Consider the following 15,673-nt stretch of genomic DNA (forward strand, 5'->3'; position numbering starts at 1 on the left):
AAGAAATAATTACTAAAGTAAAAAATCAAGAGGCATATTAAAGTATTTAGAGATTTGGAGGTTAAATTAATCAGCTACAATCAGTGTGTTTGACTCTGGATAAAAAGAAAGGGGTACCGGGGACTGAAGGTCTTCTTTTTAAAAATAACAAATCTTATAGAATTGTTTGAAAACTTAAAATATCTGTATATGCAACTTTGACAAATAAAATATTTTATTTATTTAATTTAAAATATGTAATTCTAAAAGAAAGCAAAGGAAAAGAAATTTGTCTTAGCAAGATGGATGATAATTCCAGTAAAGGCTTAATTTTGAAGGAAAAATATGAAAGTAATGCAGATACGAAAAATGAAAATTAGGAAACTTTAGGAAATTTGGTTTCAGATTGTCTCTTACTTTACCAAGAAAGAATGAGCTCATGTCTTGTGCAAAAAGTCAAAGTTCCCAAATATTAGAAAATTTGGGAATATGAGAGAGAGAGACAAGAAGACACACACAAAAGAATTATCAAGCATCAGGAGGATCAAACTGACATTAAGCAATCTGAATTTGTGGAGTACTTTGTCAGAGAAAGTTTGTTTTTTTATAGCAACCGCCGTCAATAATGAAATAACCAACAGTGAACATGGGGGTTAATTATGAGTGGTAAAATCGTGAAGGTGAACTAAAGGAAAGAAGAGATTCTGTTTTTTTCCTAGTACTTTAGTAGTTAGGGAGGCAAGTAAGGCAGATTTGGGGAACATGAGGGAAATCACAAGAGATCAGGGACTGGAGATCATAATTAGAAAGAAGAATAGAATGGGAAAAAAGGATCAGAGACTGATGTCAAAGATGGAGGTGGCAACATTTGAGATTTTAGAGCAGAACTTCAAGCCACAATGAGGTAGGTGAACTTTCAGTCCAAGTACGTAACTGATTTGTTTTTCTAAGACCAGCCGAGCGGGCACAAAATAACCAGCGGGTAGGCAAGTGTAGGAGCAAAACTGCAAGTTTATTTTGGTCACTTAAGGTGTGGGGAAGAAGTCTGTCAGCCTCCGGCAAAGGAGGCCGGCAGAGTCCCCCGATGGGGCTCTCGGACGGAGTTCCCACAGTCCTGACATCCCGACAGGAGTGGGGCTGTGAGAAGGCAGCGTGGCTCACTGGGGAGAGCGGCTTTTCTAGGAGTGGGAGGGCAATAGGCGGGGCACGGGCGTGTCCGGGGCGTTCCTCAGGTGCGACCAGGTAAATCTTGGTCTCTTTGGATTGACGTCACCTGGCGCATGCCCAGTTGATCTGCACCTTCCCAGGCGCCGGCTGCGTTTTTGCGCAGGCAGGAAGAGCTGGTGGTGAAGAAGAACCCGGAAGTGCACCATCTTGCCTCCATTCCTCCAAACACTAACCAGCATCAGTTGGGTCAATAGCAATAGTTGATACTCACTGATGTTGCCTATCACAGAAGGAAGAACTCGATCATAGAAGTCTGAAGTGCAAGATGGAAATGGAAAGCCATTTAGTGAACTGAAAGTACTGATGGGCCTCCCAAGAAGAGCACAACTACAAATGTTCCCTAAAATTCGGTACAGCTGTGTTACTCCAAACAAGCAAGCAGCCCTAGAAATTGCCCTCAATCATGTGATCTGGGTGCTCACATGGTGCTAGAAATGCATTACCATACTGCGAGCAGTTAATTAAAGTGTGTAGCTTCTGAAATATGCAGATAAATTAGTAAGGAAAATTGAGTCTTTGTTATGTGATTTTTTTTCTTAATGATTGGAGTATGTTCTAAATAAACAGAAAAACAAATTGATTGCCAAAAACCATGTTAACGTACTTTAAATTCACAAGGGTTAAGCACATAAAAGTCAGAATATCAAAAGTTAAGGTTCTCATAGAAACATTAATTTGACAATATTATGCATACTAGATGAAGTTGGTTTGTATTTATAGCAAAAAAGCAGTAGGAAATACTGAAAAATGTGACTCAGTTAAACAAAATAACCAATTCAGGGAAAGTCATTAAATATGATTATGGAAAAAAATTGTTTTGCAACCCCCAAAGACAAGTTATAAAACTTGATTTTAGAAAATAATAACTTCAAATCTTAAAAAATGTTTTCAATAGGAATTATTCATTTTTATCCAAAATCAAATTTTCCTGGCATATTGTACATTCTGACATTAGCTTCTGCTTCTCAGTTACAGTCCAGATTTGATTCTAATAGACCAAAAGGAGAACTGACTGGCTATTTTCATGACCTAGTTGATAAAGATTTCAAATGCAGAGAACAAACATAAAATTTAAGGATTTAAAATACTTTTTTAGCATATAGACAATATGGGGGAGTCTATATATATGAAGCCTGCCAATGTACTACCTTATATATTTGGCCTCTATATTTCTGCATACTTCTTTGCATGTATGCATTATGTAAATTCCAATCTGACCATGAAAATGTCTTATGTAGGTGGCATAGAAAAAGAAGCTTAGGACATAGTCAGGGAAGGAAGTATTACCTGGAAACAAACCTGCAGCCTTGAATATGTTTCTGTTTCTGCTCTTACCTCACAAACTGGACAGCATGCCTGGAAGGCTGTGTTCTTCAGGAAAGCTGGACTGAGCTACAATCTGAGCAGCTGACACTCCTGCCACTTTGGCCCTTATAGCTCCATTCCCTCTATGGGTGATGGAGGAGTCAGGAACAGTGGTCCCAAGCAGTAACCCTTGGTAGGGAGTCACTTCAGTCAGAATTAGTGGCAGTAATGAAAGAAGGAAGGCCACATAAGGGAGAGCCTATGTGATGGAGTCAGAGAAAGTTTCTTCCTGTCAAATTAGATACTGTATTCCCAGCATCACAATTACAAGTACAATTTAATTATAACACATTTCTAATTATTATTTAATTTTCAGTAATAGTAAAGGTTTGTGATCCTTTAAATCAAATAAAAATGGTTCTGGGTGTAAATTTAACAAATGAAAACCAACAAACAGTCCTCCCAAGAGAAAGCAGATTATGAAAATAAAAAGATAAATTGACATTTTCCTAAGATCGCTACTTTCCATTGTATTTTATGTCATAGCACAGCAGTCTGCAGGACAATAGAGGTTCAGTCATTGAGTGAAATATATAAATTCCTGAACTAGCAGACTGCTGGCTCAATATTCAAACCACCTCTTCAAAAAGGGCACAATGTTCTGAATTTTTCACTGAAAAATATATGCAGCCATATCACATGGCAAAGAACTCTTTATAAGCTTGATGAAGAAAAGTGCTTTGTACATTTACTTTAATCTTTACCCCTTGCTGTTTTCTGTTACCAAACAAACAGAAGGACAAATGCAAACTGCCAACTTGCAGGATGTACAAACAAGTGGCACTGAATATTCATAAGTATGGTGGTATTTCTAAAGTTCAACAACAAATCATTTAGCATCTTTCTTTTGTTTTTACTTTTCTTTATTCAGGCACCACAAGGCCACATAAGGAGGGTGAGGTCCCTGGAGTGGATTATATTTTCATCACTGTTGAAGATTTTATGGAATTGGAGAAAAGTGGTGCTCTCCTAGAAAGTGGGACTTATGAAGGTAAGCACAACATTCCTGAGAAATCTCTTTTTTGTTGGCCTCACATTTTTCTCATTCGATGAAAATGCATTGGGACACCAGGTTACCAATGGGCTGTTTTGGGTTTGAGAGCTTTAATAAGATGAGTTTAGAAATGTATCCTAAAAATGTTAAAATACATCTCAATCAAGTGTACTTTTAATATGCCTAGAGAAAATAATATATATATTTTAAATATATATGTATATATATACCCATTTTATACACACATACACACACACACACTGAAGTATTCTTGTGATTGTCTCCTGAGATTAAGCTGTGATCTTTCAGATAAAATGTCTTTATCTCAAGATGTCATCTAAAAGAGGGCAGGGCTAGAATTCTAGTCCTGTCATTATCTCTGTGTGGCTTTCTCAAATTACTCTACCTCACTGGCCTTCACTTTTCTCCTATGCAAAATAATGGGGCGGAAAAAATATGATCTGTGAATGAACTCCAAATCTCTACCACAATAGAAGTTTCCTTGTGTACCCAAATCAAACGTGAACAACAAATGAAACCAAAACCTTGAATGCAGGAACTAGGCCTCAGTGGAAGAAGCACTGAAACATAAGCCAAAATCTCTGTTTCAAAAGAGGCTTCGTTATTTATCTGCTACAAAAATTAAGTAACAGTTAATGTCACTAAACCTTAGTAGTCTCATCTGTAAAAGTGGAATTATGGCATTAAAAATGCAAATAAGTAAAAATATGTTGAAATGATTGCATTTATCAATTTGGGTAACATTTATATGCATCTAGTTTATATCTAATGAAAGTATGCATCTGTATATATATATAATGAAATTATAACTAAAAAAGTAGAAAATAATTTTTCATTCCTACTTCACAGTTACAAAGTATATGTATAGATTATTAAGTTCAAAGATTAGTTTTATTGAACTGCAATTAATAGTGATATTAAAAACAGAATGCATGATATATACTTTGCTGCTTAGCCTGTCATACATGCAAAGTTCAGCAAACATCGTCAAATAACATGGGTTTCCCATGTTAACAGTTTAGCCTTCTGCTTTCTCCTCAGTTTATAGTCATGTGTCTCTTAATAAAAGGGATAGTTCTGAGAAATGCATGGTTAGGTTATTTCATCATTGAGGGAATATCATAGAGTGTACCTACACAAACCTAGATGCTACAGCCTGGCACATGCTAGGCTATGTACTCTAATCTGTTATTTCCAGGCTACAAACCCGTACAGCATGTTACCATACTGAATACGTAGGTAATTGTAACCTGATGGTAAGGATTTGTTTATCTAAACATACCTAATCATAGCAAAGGTTAAGTTAAAAATACGGTATAAAAGATTAAGACAGTATAGCTATATAAGGTACCTACTATGAATGGAGCTTGCAGGACTGTAAGTTGCTCTGGGTGAATACATGAGTGAGTGAGTGATGAGTGAATGTGAAGGCCTAGGAAATTACTATACACTACCGTGGACTTTATAAGCATTGTACACTTAGGCTGCATTACATGTACTTAAGACTGTTTTCTCCTCAATAATAAATTAACCTTAGCTTACTGTAACTTTTTACTTTGTAAACTTTTCCATTTTTTTTTTTTTACTTTTTGACTCTTTTGTAATAACACTGGGTTTAAAACACAAACACATTGTACAGCTGTACAAAAATATTTTTTCTTTCTTTGTATCCTTATTCTATAAGCTTTTTTTCTATTTAAGATTGTCTTACCTTTTTAAACTTTTTTGTTAAAAACTAATTCACAACCACGCACATTAGCCTAGGCCTACACAGGGCCAGGATCATCAATATCACTGTCTTCCACCTTCACATCTTGTCCCACTGGAAGGTCTTCAGGGGCAATAACAGGCATGGAGCTATCATCTCCTATGATAACAAAGCCTTCTTCTGGAATACCTCCTAATGACCTGCTCAAGACTGCTTAACAGTTAACGTTTTTTAATAAGTAGAAGGAATACACTCCTAAAATTACAGTAAAAAGTAAAATGTAGTAATTATCTAAGCCTGCAATATAGTCGTTTATTATCATTATCAAGTATTATATGCTATACAAAACAGTATATGCTATACTTTTTTCTTCAACTTTTAAGTTACATAGGTAAATACGTGCCATAGTGGTTTGCTGCACAGATCATCCCATCACCTACGTATTAAGTCCAGCATCCATTAGCTATTCTTTCTGATGCTCTCCTTTTTCTCAGCACCCACCCAAAAGGCCCCCAGTGTGTGTTGTTCTCCTCATGTGTCCTTGTGTTCTCATCAACCAACTCCCACTTCTAAGTGAGAACATGCAGTGTTGGGTTTTCTATTCCTATGTTAGTTTTCTGAGGACAATGGCTTCCAACTCCATCCATGTCCCTGCAAAGGACATGATCTCATTTCTTTTTATGGCTGCATAGCATTCCATGGTATATATGTACCACATTTTCTTTATCCAGTCTTTCATTAACCATTCAGGATATAGGCATGAGTAAAAGTTTCGTGATGAAAACACCAAAAGCAATTGCAACACAAGTGAAAATTGACAAATGGGATCTAATTAAACTAAATAGCTTCTGCACAGCCAAACAAGCTATCATCAGAGTGAACAGACAACCTACAGAATGGAAGACAATTTTGCAATCTGTCAGACAAAGATCCAATATCCAGAGTCTACAAGGAACTTAAAAGAATTTACAAGAAAAACACATTAAAAAGTGGGCAAATGACATGAATAAACACTTCAAAAGACATGCATGTGGCCAACAAACATATGAAAAAACGCTCAACACCACTGATCATTAAAGAAATGCAAATCAAAACCACAATGAGATACCATCTCACATGTCAGAATGGCTATTATTGGAAAGTGAGAAAACAACAGATGCTGGTGAGGTTGCTGTACTTTTACACAACTGGTAGAACGGTAGATTTGGTTATGCTAACATCCACAAACACACATGAGTAATGCATTGCACTATGATGTTAAAAGGGCTGCAGTGTCACTGGGAGATAAGAATTTTTCAGCTCCATTACCATTTTATGGGACCACCGTGATATATGTGGTCTGTCAGTGACCAAAATTTCGTTACACAATGCGTGACTGTTCTTAGTTTAGTGAACTGTAGTCATTCAAGAACTCAGTATTTTGAAGTTATTAAAAATATTGAAATCTCTTCCATTAGCATTTATAAGGCAATCTAGGTGGAGACATTTGCCTAAATTGCGGCTGAGACGTTGAATTGCTTCTTGCTACATTTACAGGAAATAGGCAAAAATACCCAGGAAAAGGAAACAGTTTTATGCATTAGTGCTGTACCTTCTTCATATGGTCAAAAATAAAAGATAGTAGAGATGGATTGAAAACATTTTAAATAAAGAAGTTGTGTTAATAATATAAAGCTGTCTTAAACCATATATGAAAAATAACTCTGTAAATCATGGAAAATAATTTTATCAAAGATGTTAAATAATATATTTTACAGAATAATTTCCCATGGGCTTTGTGACATTATTTAGTATCATTCATTAGTTTGCATCCTTTTAATGATAGTGTATTATACTTTATAACCTTATTTAAATATCATTTATGTAAGAATGAACCAATGGCCTACCATATGAGATCATTAAAAGAGTAGTATGATTAACAATATGACTTTTTGTTTATAAAAATAAAAACTGATTTTATATAAGCTGAAAAATTACGTCAAATGTTAATGGTAAATCTCCATTGTTCTCATGATACACTAGATGTCGTGACATTTAATACCAATATTTTAAAATACAGCTTAAACTTTAGGTTCCAATTCACTTTTGAAAGTAATGTCCTGAAACTGTATGAACATAACCGAGTTTTGTGAGCCAGAATGGGTTACTCTGAATCTTTTTCAGATAGCTTTTCAGTATGGCAGTTTAGTTTGCTGGGTTTGGTGCCAACTTAATTGGACTAGTGTGCATAGAGCTGGTTATTGGAGAGTAAGGCTGACTTACGTATAAGACTTTGACAATTGTATTAATACCATTGCTTAAAAATACACATTGTATACATGGATTAATAAGAATTTCTTTTCTCGGGTCACATAATGACCTGGGTAAACACCTAAGAAACATTCTCAAACCTCAGGATCTTCAGATTTTCCTGTAACTATAGCTGAGGAACTAGCAAAATTCACCTAATAAAAATTGCTGCATTTCTTCACTACTTGTCGTAAACTCTAGACCTAGGGCTACCACTTAATGTGTTTTTTGGGGGTTTTTGTTTTTTGTTTTCATTTTGTCAGGGAAAACTAAAGAATGTCTTTTTGCACTGTTGGTACTTTCAGGATATACAGAATTCTGTGCTGCTCAACTAGACAAAGACCTGAGAACTTTTATATTGAGAAAGCTAGCAATTAGTGGTTTAATAAAAAGCCTCATTTATTTAAATTACACATTCTCCCTTCTGCAGCATTTAGGTCATTGCTCCCTTTCCTCCTCCTCGTCTAGTGCAGTCTTATGCCTTTGCAGTATTGTTTACAGCTCTGAGTCAGACCAGAAAATTCATCTATCATATTCTGTGAATACACCAAAGATAATAAGGAATTGAGTTACTCTCAGCCTAAAGGTTACAGATCTTATGTTAACTATGTGGGGTCTGTAAAACTGAAAGAGGGTCCCGGAATCTAACCCACAAACCACAGCAGCAAGACTGCTAATGAAACTGGAGGTAGAACCATAACCCCTGTTTCTTCTTGCTTATCTGAAATGCTTCCAAAATTGGTGTAATTATTGTCAGGGACATTAGGAACTACTTAATTTTTTTTTCTATTCACAAAGATCAAGAGAATCCTTTATAAAATGTCTAGTTTAAGCTGCTAATCATAGAGAAAACCAATTTTATGGTGTTTCTGTGCTTCTTCAACCTCACCACTGGGTTTTAGAACAGGAAGCACTCACCTGAAAAATAATTATGAGGAAAAAGTATATTTTAAAAATATTTTATATGTTTGCATTTTTCTTTTATTGCTAATTCTCATTTTAAACTTGCTGGATAGATGTGGCTAAAGCATAATTTGTCCTTTGGTTAGAAATCAGATAGATTGCCCTGATTTGTAGTCCTGCCTTTTAAGCCTTTTAAGAAATTAACTTAAAGTCCTTGTTCCAAAAGAGCAATTTTGTTACTTCCTGGAGCCTGCAAGGAAGGGCTTAATGTGCTTTAGTTACCATCTATAGTTATGCCACATGGCTGTAGGCAGGGTTTTAGTTGATTCTTAAAGCCTTTCTTCTGCTTCCACCTCCCCATTCTGAAGGCCTCATTTGAATTTGATATAGAACATCTGCTGAATAGCCTTGCATGTGAAATGCCTGGAGGACTTGGCCATGATGGTACCCATCAGGTGTTGGTAAAGGGACTCTTTTGCATGACTTGGATGATTTCATCCTCACCTTTCATATTGAATCAGGTTTAAAATTTAGTTGATAAATTTTATTGTTAATAAATTGATTATTAATAATCCATTATTGATTAATAAGCCCTACTGATGAGTCTGAAAAAATCTCAAGTAACATAAAAATGATGAACCTTCATGTTAGGACTGAAGGTGTTGACTTCCTGTGAAACACAGACCACAGAGCTCTTTGGATGAATGCAGATAATTCCCTTGGATTCAAGGTCACCTACAGGTAAAGGTGAGATGCCAAGAGGTGGAATGAAATTAGTAAGTATGGCACTCTAAAAAGTACTCCAAGTACCTGTAAGGAAGACAGTTCTTTCGGAACTGTCCAAAGTGCTGAATTAACCAGGACCCCAAATCAGCAAATCCTGCCTGACCTACTTCTTCCAGATCTCTGTGATTTTACATTCGTGGTTTCTCTCAATACTTAGCAGTTGTCTTCCTCAACCTGTGTGCTGAATGTCATCATTAACTAAACCTGCCTCCCCTGATCCGTGCCTGGACTGATTTCATTTAATTCACCTACTGAGATAATCCACAACTATGTTCCAGAACACTACTTCTGTTGTAACATCTGCTACCATATTAGACTGTTTTGTTTTTAAAATAAAGCTATTTTTCTATCTATTGAAAAGGTCATTGATCCTAGAGTTAAATGTTTTCTTTAAATGGACGTAAGCCCAATTGTAATATCGCCCCAATTTTTAAGGGGATCAAATCAAGACCAGCAAGTTATTTAGGCATCTGACAGAATACAGTACAAATATGACATTTCCCTCCTCTTAAATGTTGTGGTTTCTTATAATCGTGGACCCTAGTATACACATAGACCTGAGCCTACTGCAAACACCACACCAGGTTTCTTGAACAATTTTTTTAAGAGGACTGTGAAATTTAAGTTTTCTCATAACTACATAAAGGAGTGCTGTACTTCATGATGTAGCATATAAAATCCTATAGAAATTTAAGTATTAAGTACAAATAATTTTCTAGGCAATTAAGCTAAACACTCCTATGATGAGATAAGATGCATAACAAATTCTACACAAATCTATTTCATTTTACTAAAATCAACTTTTATTTTAGCATAGGTTGATGTTGAAATTTTTAATCAGAAATTTTGAATCTACAATCAAGATAGCACCGGGTGATAAAGAGATACTCATTAAAAAAAATCATTATTGGCACCACAGATCACCTTGAGCAAAACTATTCTATCAGTTCAAATTTCTAACCACTGAAATATAAATAATATTTTTTGAAAGGCATATAAATGCTTAAATTGATGCTAAGATTTTTGTCATTTTAGAAGATCAAAATGATTTCATTTTTTCCCTTTGCATACTATTACAAGAGGAAATTTTTACTGTGTAAGTAATAACCTTCATAACAGCAGTAGATTCTTGGCGCTTACAGTTAAAAGGGTCCAGCTGTTTTTTACCTATCCAGGTTATAGCATTTTTTACTTTTGACTCCTGTTTCTGGCAATATTTCTGTTGTGGAAGATTCTAGGCCATGCATTTGGGTGTACTTTTTAGGAACACTGACCATTTACAAATAAAGCTCACTAAATGTTTATTTGATCAGTAGAGGAAAACATAGTGAAGTTTTATACCCCTTGAAAGTTTTAAAATGCCAGAAATTTTTGGTAAGTGATTCAGTTTGTGTTCAGAATTATTGACAGATAGTGTACGATTTTTGCATGCTATGTTGGTCCAACATAAGGCACTAGGAATGGAAGTGTCATTGTCTTCTACAATGAAGTACAATTTGCTTTCTACAATGAAGTACAAGTTTAGGAATTTTTTGAGCCCAGCTTTTTCAAAATATGCAACATAAATGCCTATTTCTAAGCATGTTTTTCTCCCCAAAGAGACTAGAAGGACTGACATAAGCAATTAATGATTTTAATATTATCATGTAAATCATATAAAAGTATTAACTTAAAGACTAATACCAGAGAAAATGAAGTGATTTGCTCTGACACCTTAACTACAATATTAACCTGTTTACTGTTTGTTCTGTAAGTTTTTTGTTCCATTGTAGCTGACAGAAATATAATTAAAGTAAGGTCAATATGCATAGGCATAGGATTCACTTTGACTCTCTCACAATCCATAATAATATTAGATAAAACGTAAGGTTCAGAAACTGTGATGTGACAGTTTAATTCATTTTTTTCTCACACTCACATATTTAATTACAATGATTTGCTAACTCTTGTGCACATCTCCTAGTGATTTTTTATGTTTTATTTTTAATGGACCAATAATAATTGTGTATATTTATGGGACATAATGTGATGTTTCAAAACACGGCACTATGGAATGATCAAGTCAGGCTAATTAACATCTCTAGGATTTCAATATTTGTTGTTTCTTCATGATGAGAACATTTGAAATTCTTTTTTTAGTGATTCCGGAATATACAATATATGATGACTAACTATAGTCCCTATGCTGAGTAATAGATCACTAGAACCAATTCCTCCTTCTAACTGAAACTTTGTATCATTTGACCGACATTTCCCCTTTATCTGTCCACCCTCTGTCCTTCACAGCTTCTGGTGACAACCACTCTACTCTCCACTTCTATGAGTTTGACTTTTTTCAATTCCAGATATAAGTGAAATCATGTTGTATTTGTGTCTCTGTGCCTGGCTTAAATCACTCAATATAATGTCTTCCAGGTCCATCCATGTTGTTGCAAATGACAGAATTTTCTGCTTTTTAAAGGCTGAATAGTTTCTATTGTATATACCACAATATGAAAATCCATTATCTAATGATTGACACTTCAGTTGTCTCCATTTTTATCTGAAACACTTCAAAAATTCACCCAGAAAAAAATGTCCTTTGAGTGGGAAGAAGAAAAATCACGACTTCAAATATTTTACTTATATTTCGCCCTACTGCTTTAACAAACAGAATCTATTAACCTTGATGAATTAGGTGCATATTTTCAAACCCTCTGTGTTGTTTTTCTGAGTGCACAAAAAATTGGATAACAAAACTGATAATACATCATAATTTAATGTATGTATTGCTGCAGCTATGAATATATATTGTAATATATTCACTGGATCTGACAACTCCATGACTTTCGAATACAGTAAATTTCCTTATTCTATAAGAGGCACATGAGAGAGTCTTGATGAAATTGATTCCAACTGTTTTTAACCTAAGAGTTCATGTTTCTCTGAAATATCCCCGTAGATATAAGCAGTGGACTCTTGCATGTCAAGTCTTGGATTTAACACATAGACCTTAATAAAGCAAACATTTTATTTACCCTAGTCTTTCTCAATGGTGCCCTAATGTGATGACAAAGGTTTTTCAAATATTTGTTCTATGCATTAATGATTTGAAAGCTATACCCTGATGCCCTGCTGTATAAGTCATTTTTGTATTTGAATTTAAAATCTGAAAAAGAAAACTTCAGACATTCTTTCCTTATATCTTCTATATTCCTATTTTGGGGGACAAAGAATAAAATCTAGTTGACCTCAGGTCTAGTATTTCTCTCAGGGGAAATAGAAATCATCCACACTGGAAAAATCAATGCCCTAATTTTTATTGCTAAGTAACTACTTTATTTAAATCATTGCTATCCAACCAAGTTATAACAGATGTAGATGGTTTTATGAATTATTTTATAAACTGCAACTTTTATTCAGACTGCACAAAAACAATATCTGAAACTTTGAGGCCTCTTTTGACCATACTGTAAACAGAAATACTGAGCGGCCTGATTAAAATGTATACAGTAATATTTGTCAAAATACTCTGCTGCCTATGTTTAAAAGTAATCATGTTATAGAATATTCACACCGTATGAAAGCTCCGCCTTATTGAAGGCTTGGAAACCCTCGTTATTATGGCAAATCATTCATAACGCTAGATTGAAATTTAATATCAGTACCTCCTTGACTAATAGTTCTCTTAGATCCGTTACAGGTTGTATCTATATGTAGCAACCAGATAAAATCAGGATCAATTGTCCACATATCATGGCTGTAGAGAACTGATTCCATGAAAGGGTATTCTGAAACACTCTACAAATATGAATTTTTAGGGACCAGTAGAAAGCACAAATTAATATTAATTATAAGTTACAACAAAATGGAAAGTTTAACTTACACTGTCTTCAACCTATTTATTTTAGCTATAGTGGCCTCCTTTCTGTTTCTCAAACAACCGGCACATTCCTACCCACACAGGATCTTGAATTTGTTATTTCATTTTCCTGGACTACTTTTCTTCCTAATATCCCCCTGTTCCTTTTTGTCACTTTGTGATATTCATCCAAAAATCTGGTCTTCAGGGAGCTCCTACCTGACTACCTTATCCAAAATTGGATTCGCTCTCATTTTCTATTCCATTCCAATTATTTATTTTTTATTGCACTTATAACTGACCATGTATTCTATATCCATTTGTTTGTTTATTTATTGTCAGTATACCTCACTAGAAAGTCAACTCAGGCTATCCTGGCTAACACGGTGAAACCCCGTCTCTACTAAAAAAAAAAAAATACAAAAAACTAGCCGGGCGAGGTGGCGGGCGCCTGTGGTCCCAGCTACTGGGGGACTCAGGCAGGAGAATGGCGTGAACCCGGGAGGCGGAGCTTGTAGTGAGCTGAGATCCGGCCACTGCACTCCGGCCTGGGGGACAGAGCAAGACTCCGTCTCAAAAAAAAAAAAAGAAAGTCAACTCAGGGGGGTCAGAACATTTGTTTGAATTACTGTTCATTTTCAAACAGAATAATCTCTGGCACCTAAGGAGTGCTCAATAAAGGTGGGTTGAATGAATCGATGAATACCTGAGTTTCTTCTTCTAACCCAACAATAAGAACCCCTCTACCCCCACATAGAAATTTAGCCTGGCCTAAGACTCTGGGACATACCCACTTCCTAGTTCAGAATGCTCTAGGCCGATACTTTGAAGCTGCAGCATCCATTTGGCCTTAGAATCTAGTACTGAGTTAACCACATGTCATAACTCTGATAATTTTGTTTTTGTCTTAATTCTTGTCATTAACATTGTGTGTCTCTGTTTCTCTCATATGTTTCCCTCTCACTTTATCTGGGATGTTGTTCTTATCTTGCTATGACCATTCCCATAGTGTGGTTTTCCCTACACTAATTCATAGTGTATCAAATCGCTCAAACTCAAAACAGTACATTTGGTCAACAAAACTGTACCTTCAGTCACTCCCTACACACACACACACACCAAAGTTCTATGTATTTTACTACCTATGAATTAATGATAATTACCCTTCTCTAAAATTGCTGTCTTTTTTCATGTTTTCTTTATTTTGTCTCCCAAGTATTATGAAGACTTCCTTCATTTCTCTGCCTTCAATATAGAAAGTCACTGGAGAGTTAGAGAAAAAAGGTGATGAGGTTAAACCTATGAAAGAAGTAGAAAGGTCCTGGAATATATTGGAAAATATACAAATTCTAAAACTTATTTTAAAACAAAGGAACTGGAATGTACGTTTTCTCATTAAGGAAGTGTAAAGGCTTTGTAAATATGTGGGCATGTGGGACTTGGGGTTTATTAGCTAATTCACATTTTCTGTCTGCTTTTTGATAAACTATAAGGGATGATAAGTTTGTTTATTATTCCTTTATTCTAAGGATTAATGGAAAAACTGAAAATAAATTTGTATCGATTAGTCATTGTTCCCTGCTAAGATTTGCACCTCACCTTACCCTTCTCTTTTTTCCTTTTATGTTAGAGTGACTTTAAATTATTTTATAATATGTAAAAGCTTTATTCCTTTCACTGATTAATGGGCAAAATTATAAACCTGAAAATGCATATTTTAAATGTGAATACTAATAGTAACCCAAATTAAAACAACATGTGGAGTCAATGAACAAAAAGTTTTAAACAATATACAATAGGCCCAAAATGACATAATTCTGACAATGATGGATAAATAAAAGGAACACATTTGAGTTAAAATTTTCCAATAAGTTTTCTTTGTTCTCTTTTACCTCCATACTATATGTAAATATACTACAGCAAGGGGTATGCGTTTGGCGAGAGAAACCTGCCCTTTGGCACTGGGATCTGGCATTGGAGGATGCCATTTCCGAAAAGGATCTGTTCCCTTTTGGCTGGTCCATAGGAACAGAAAGGTTTCTTCATGCCAGGTCCCTCAGGATCAATTGCAGAAGGATTAAATACTTCCTATTTCTGTCCCTGCTCTCTAAGGATGAGAGTAAATGGTCTCCATGATACTTCCAGAGAAAAACTTTTTCATGCAGCTATCTGGTTTCCCCAGAGATGAAACAAGTGTGATTATACCTGGGATGAAATATAACACATTGCAACAAGGGCAGTTGCTAACATTTCTACCTTCAAGGATATCTAGGAATACTAATTTTCAAAGACTGTATACAGGTTAGATAATTTTAACTACTCTCCTCCCTTCTCCCCTATTCCCCTTCAATTTAATAGGGGTCTCATTTATGGTAAAATGTAGCAGCAAACAATTAAAGAAAATGTGTATAATGCTGTTTGCAAGTTAGGGAGATGTGGGATGGAGACTCCTGGAGACAGGCAGGTTGACAGCCTGACAGTGATGGAGGACAGAGGGAAAGTATAGAAAGTTGACAGAGGAATGCAAAAACTGAGTCATCCAGGGTCATTCTTACAGTGG

The 15,673-nt window shown here is 35.3% G+C and overlaps 1 protein-coding gene across 1 annotated transcript in view; it reads left to right on the plus strand.

The window, feature by feature from the left end:
- The window catches only part of MAGI2 (membrane associated guanylate kinase, WW and PDZ domain containing 2), a 1,457,999-nt gene that overhangs the window by 873,320 nt on the left and 569,006 nt on the right, over positions 1-15,673 (plus strand). The window contains exon 3 of the mRNA XM_011927762.1: positions 3,443-3,562. Within this exon, the coding sequence (XP_011783152.1) occupies positions 3,443-3,562 (120 nt within the window). The remainder of the gene's footprint in view (positions 1-3,442; positions 3,563-15,673) is intronic.

This window comes from Colobus angolensis, unplaced genomic scaffold, assembly GCF_000951035.1.
Source record: "Colobus angolensis palliatus isolate OR3802 unplaced genomic scaffold, Cang.pa_1.0 Scaffold74, whole genome shotgun sequence".
In the NCBI taxonomy this organism is placed as follows: Eukaryota; Metazoa; Chordata; class Mammalia; order Primates; family Cercopithecidae; genus Colobus; species Colobus angolensis.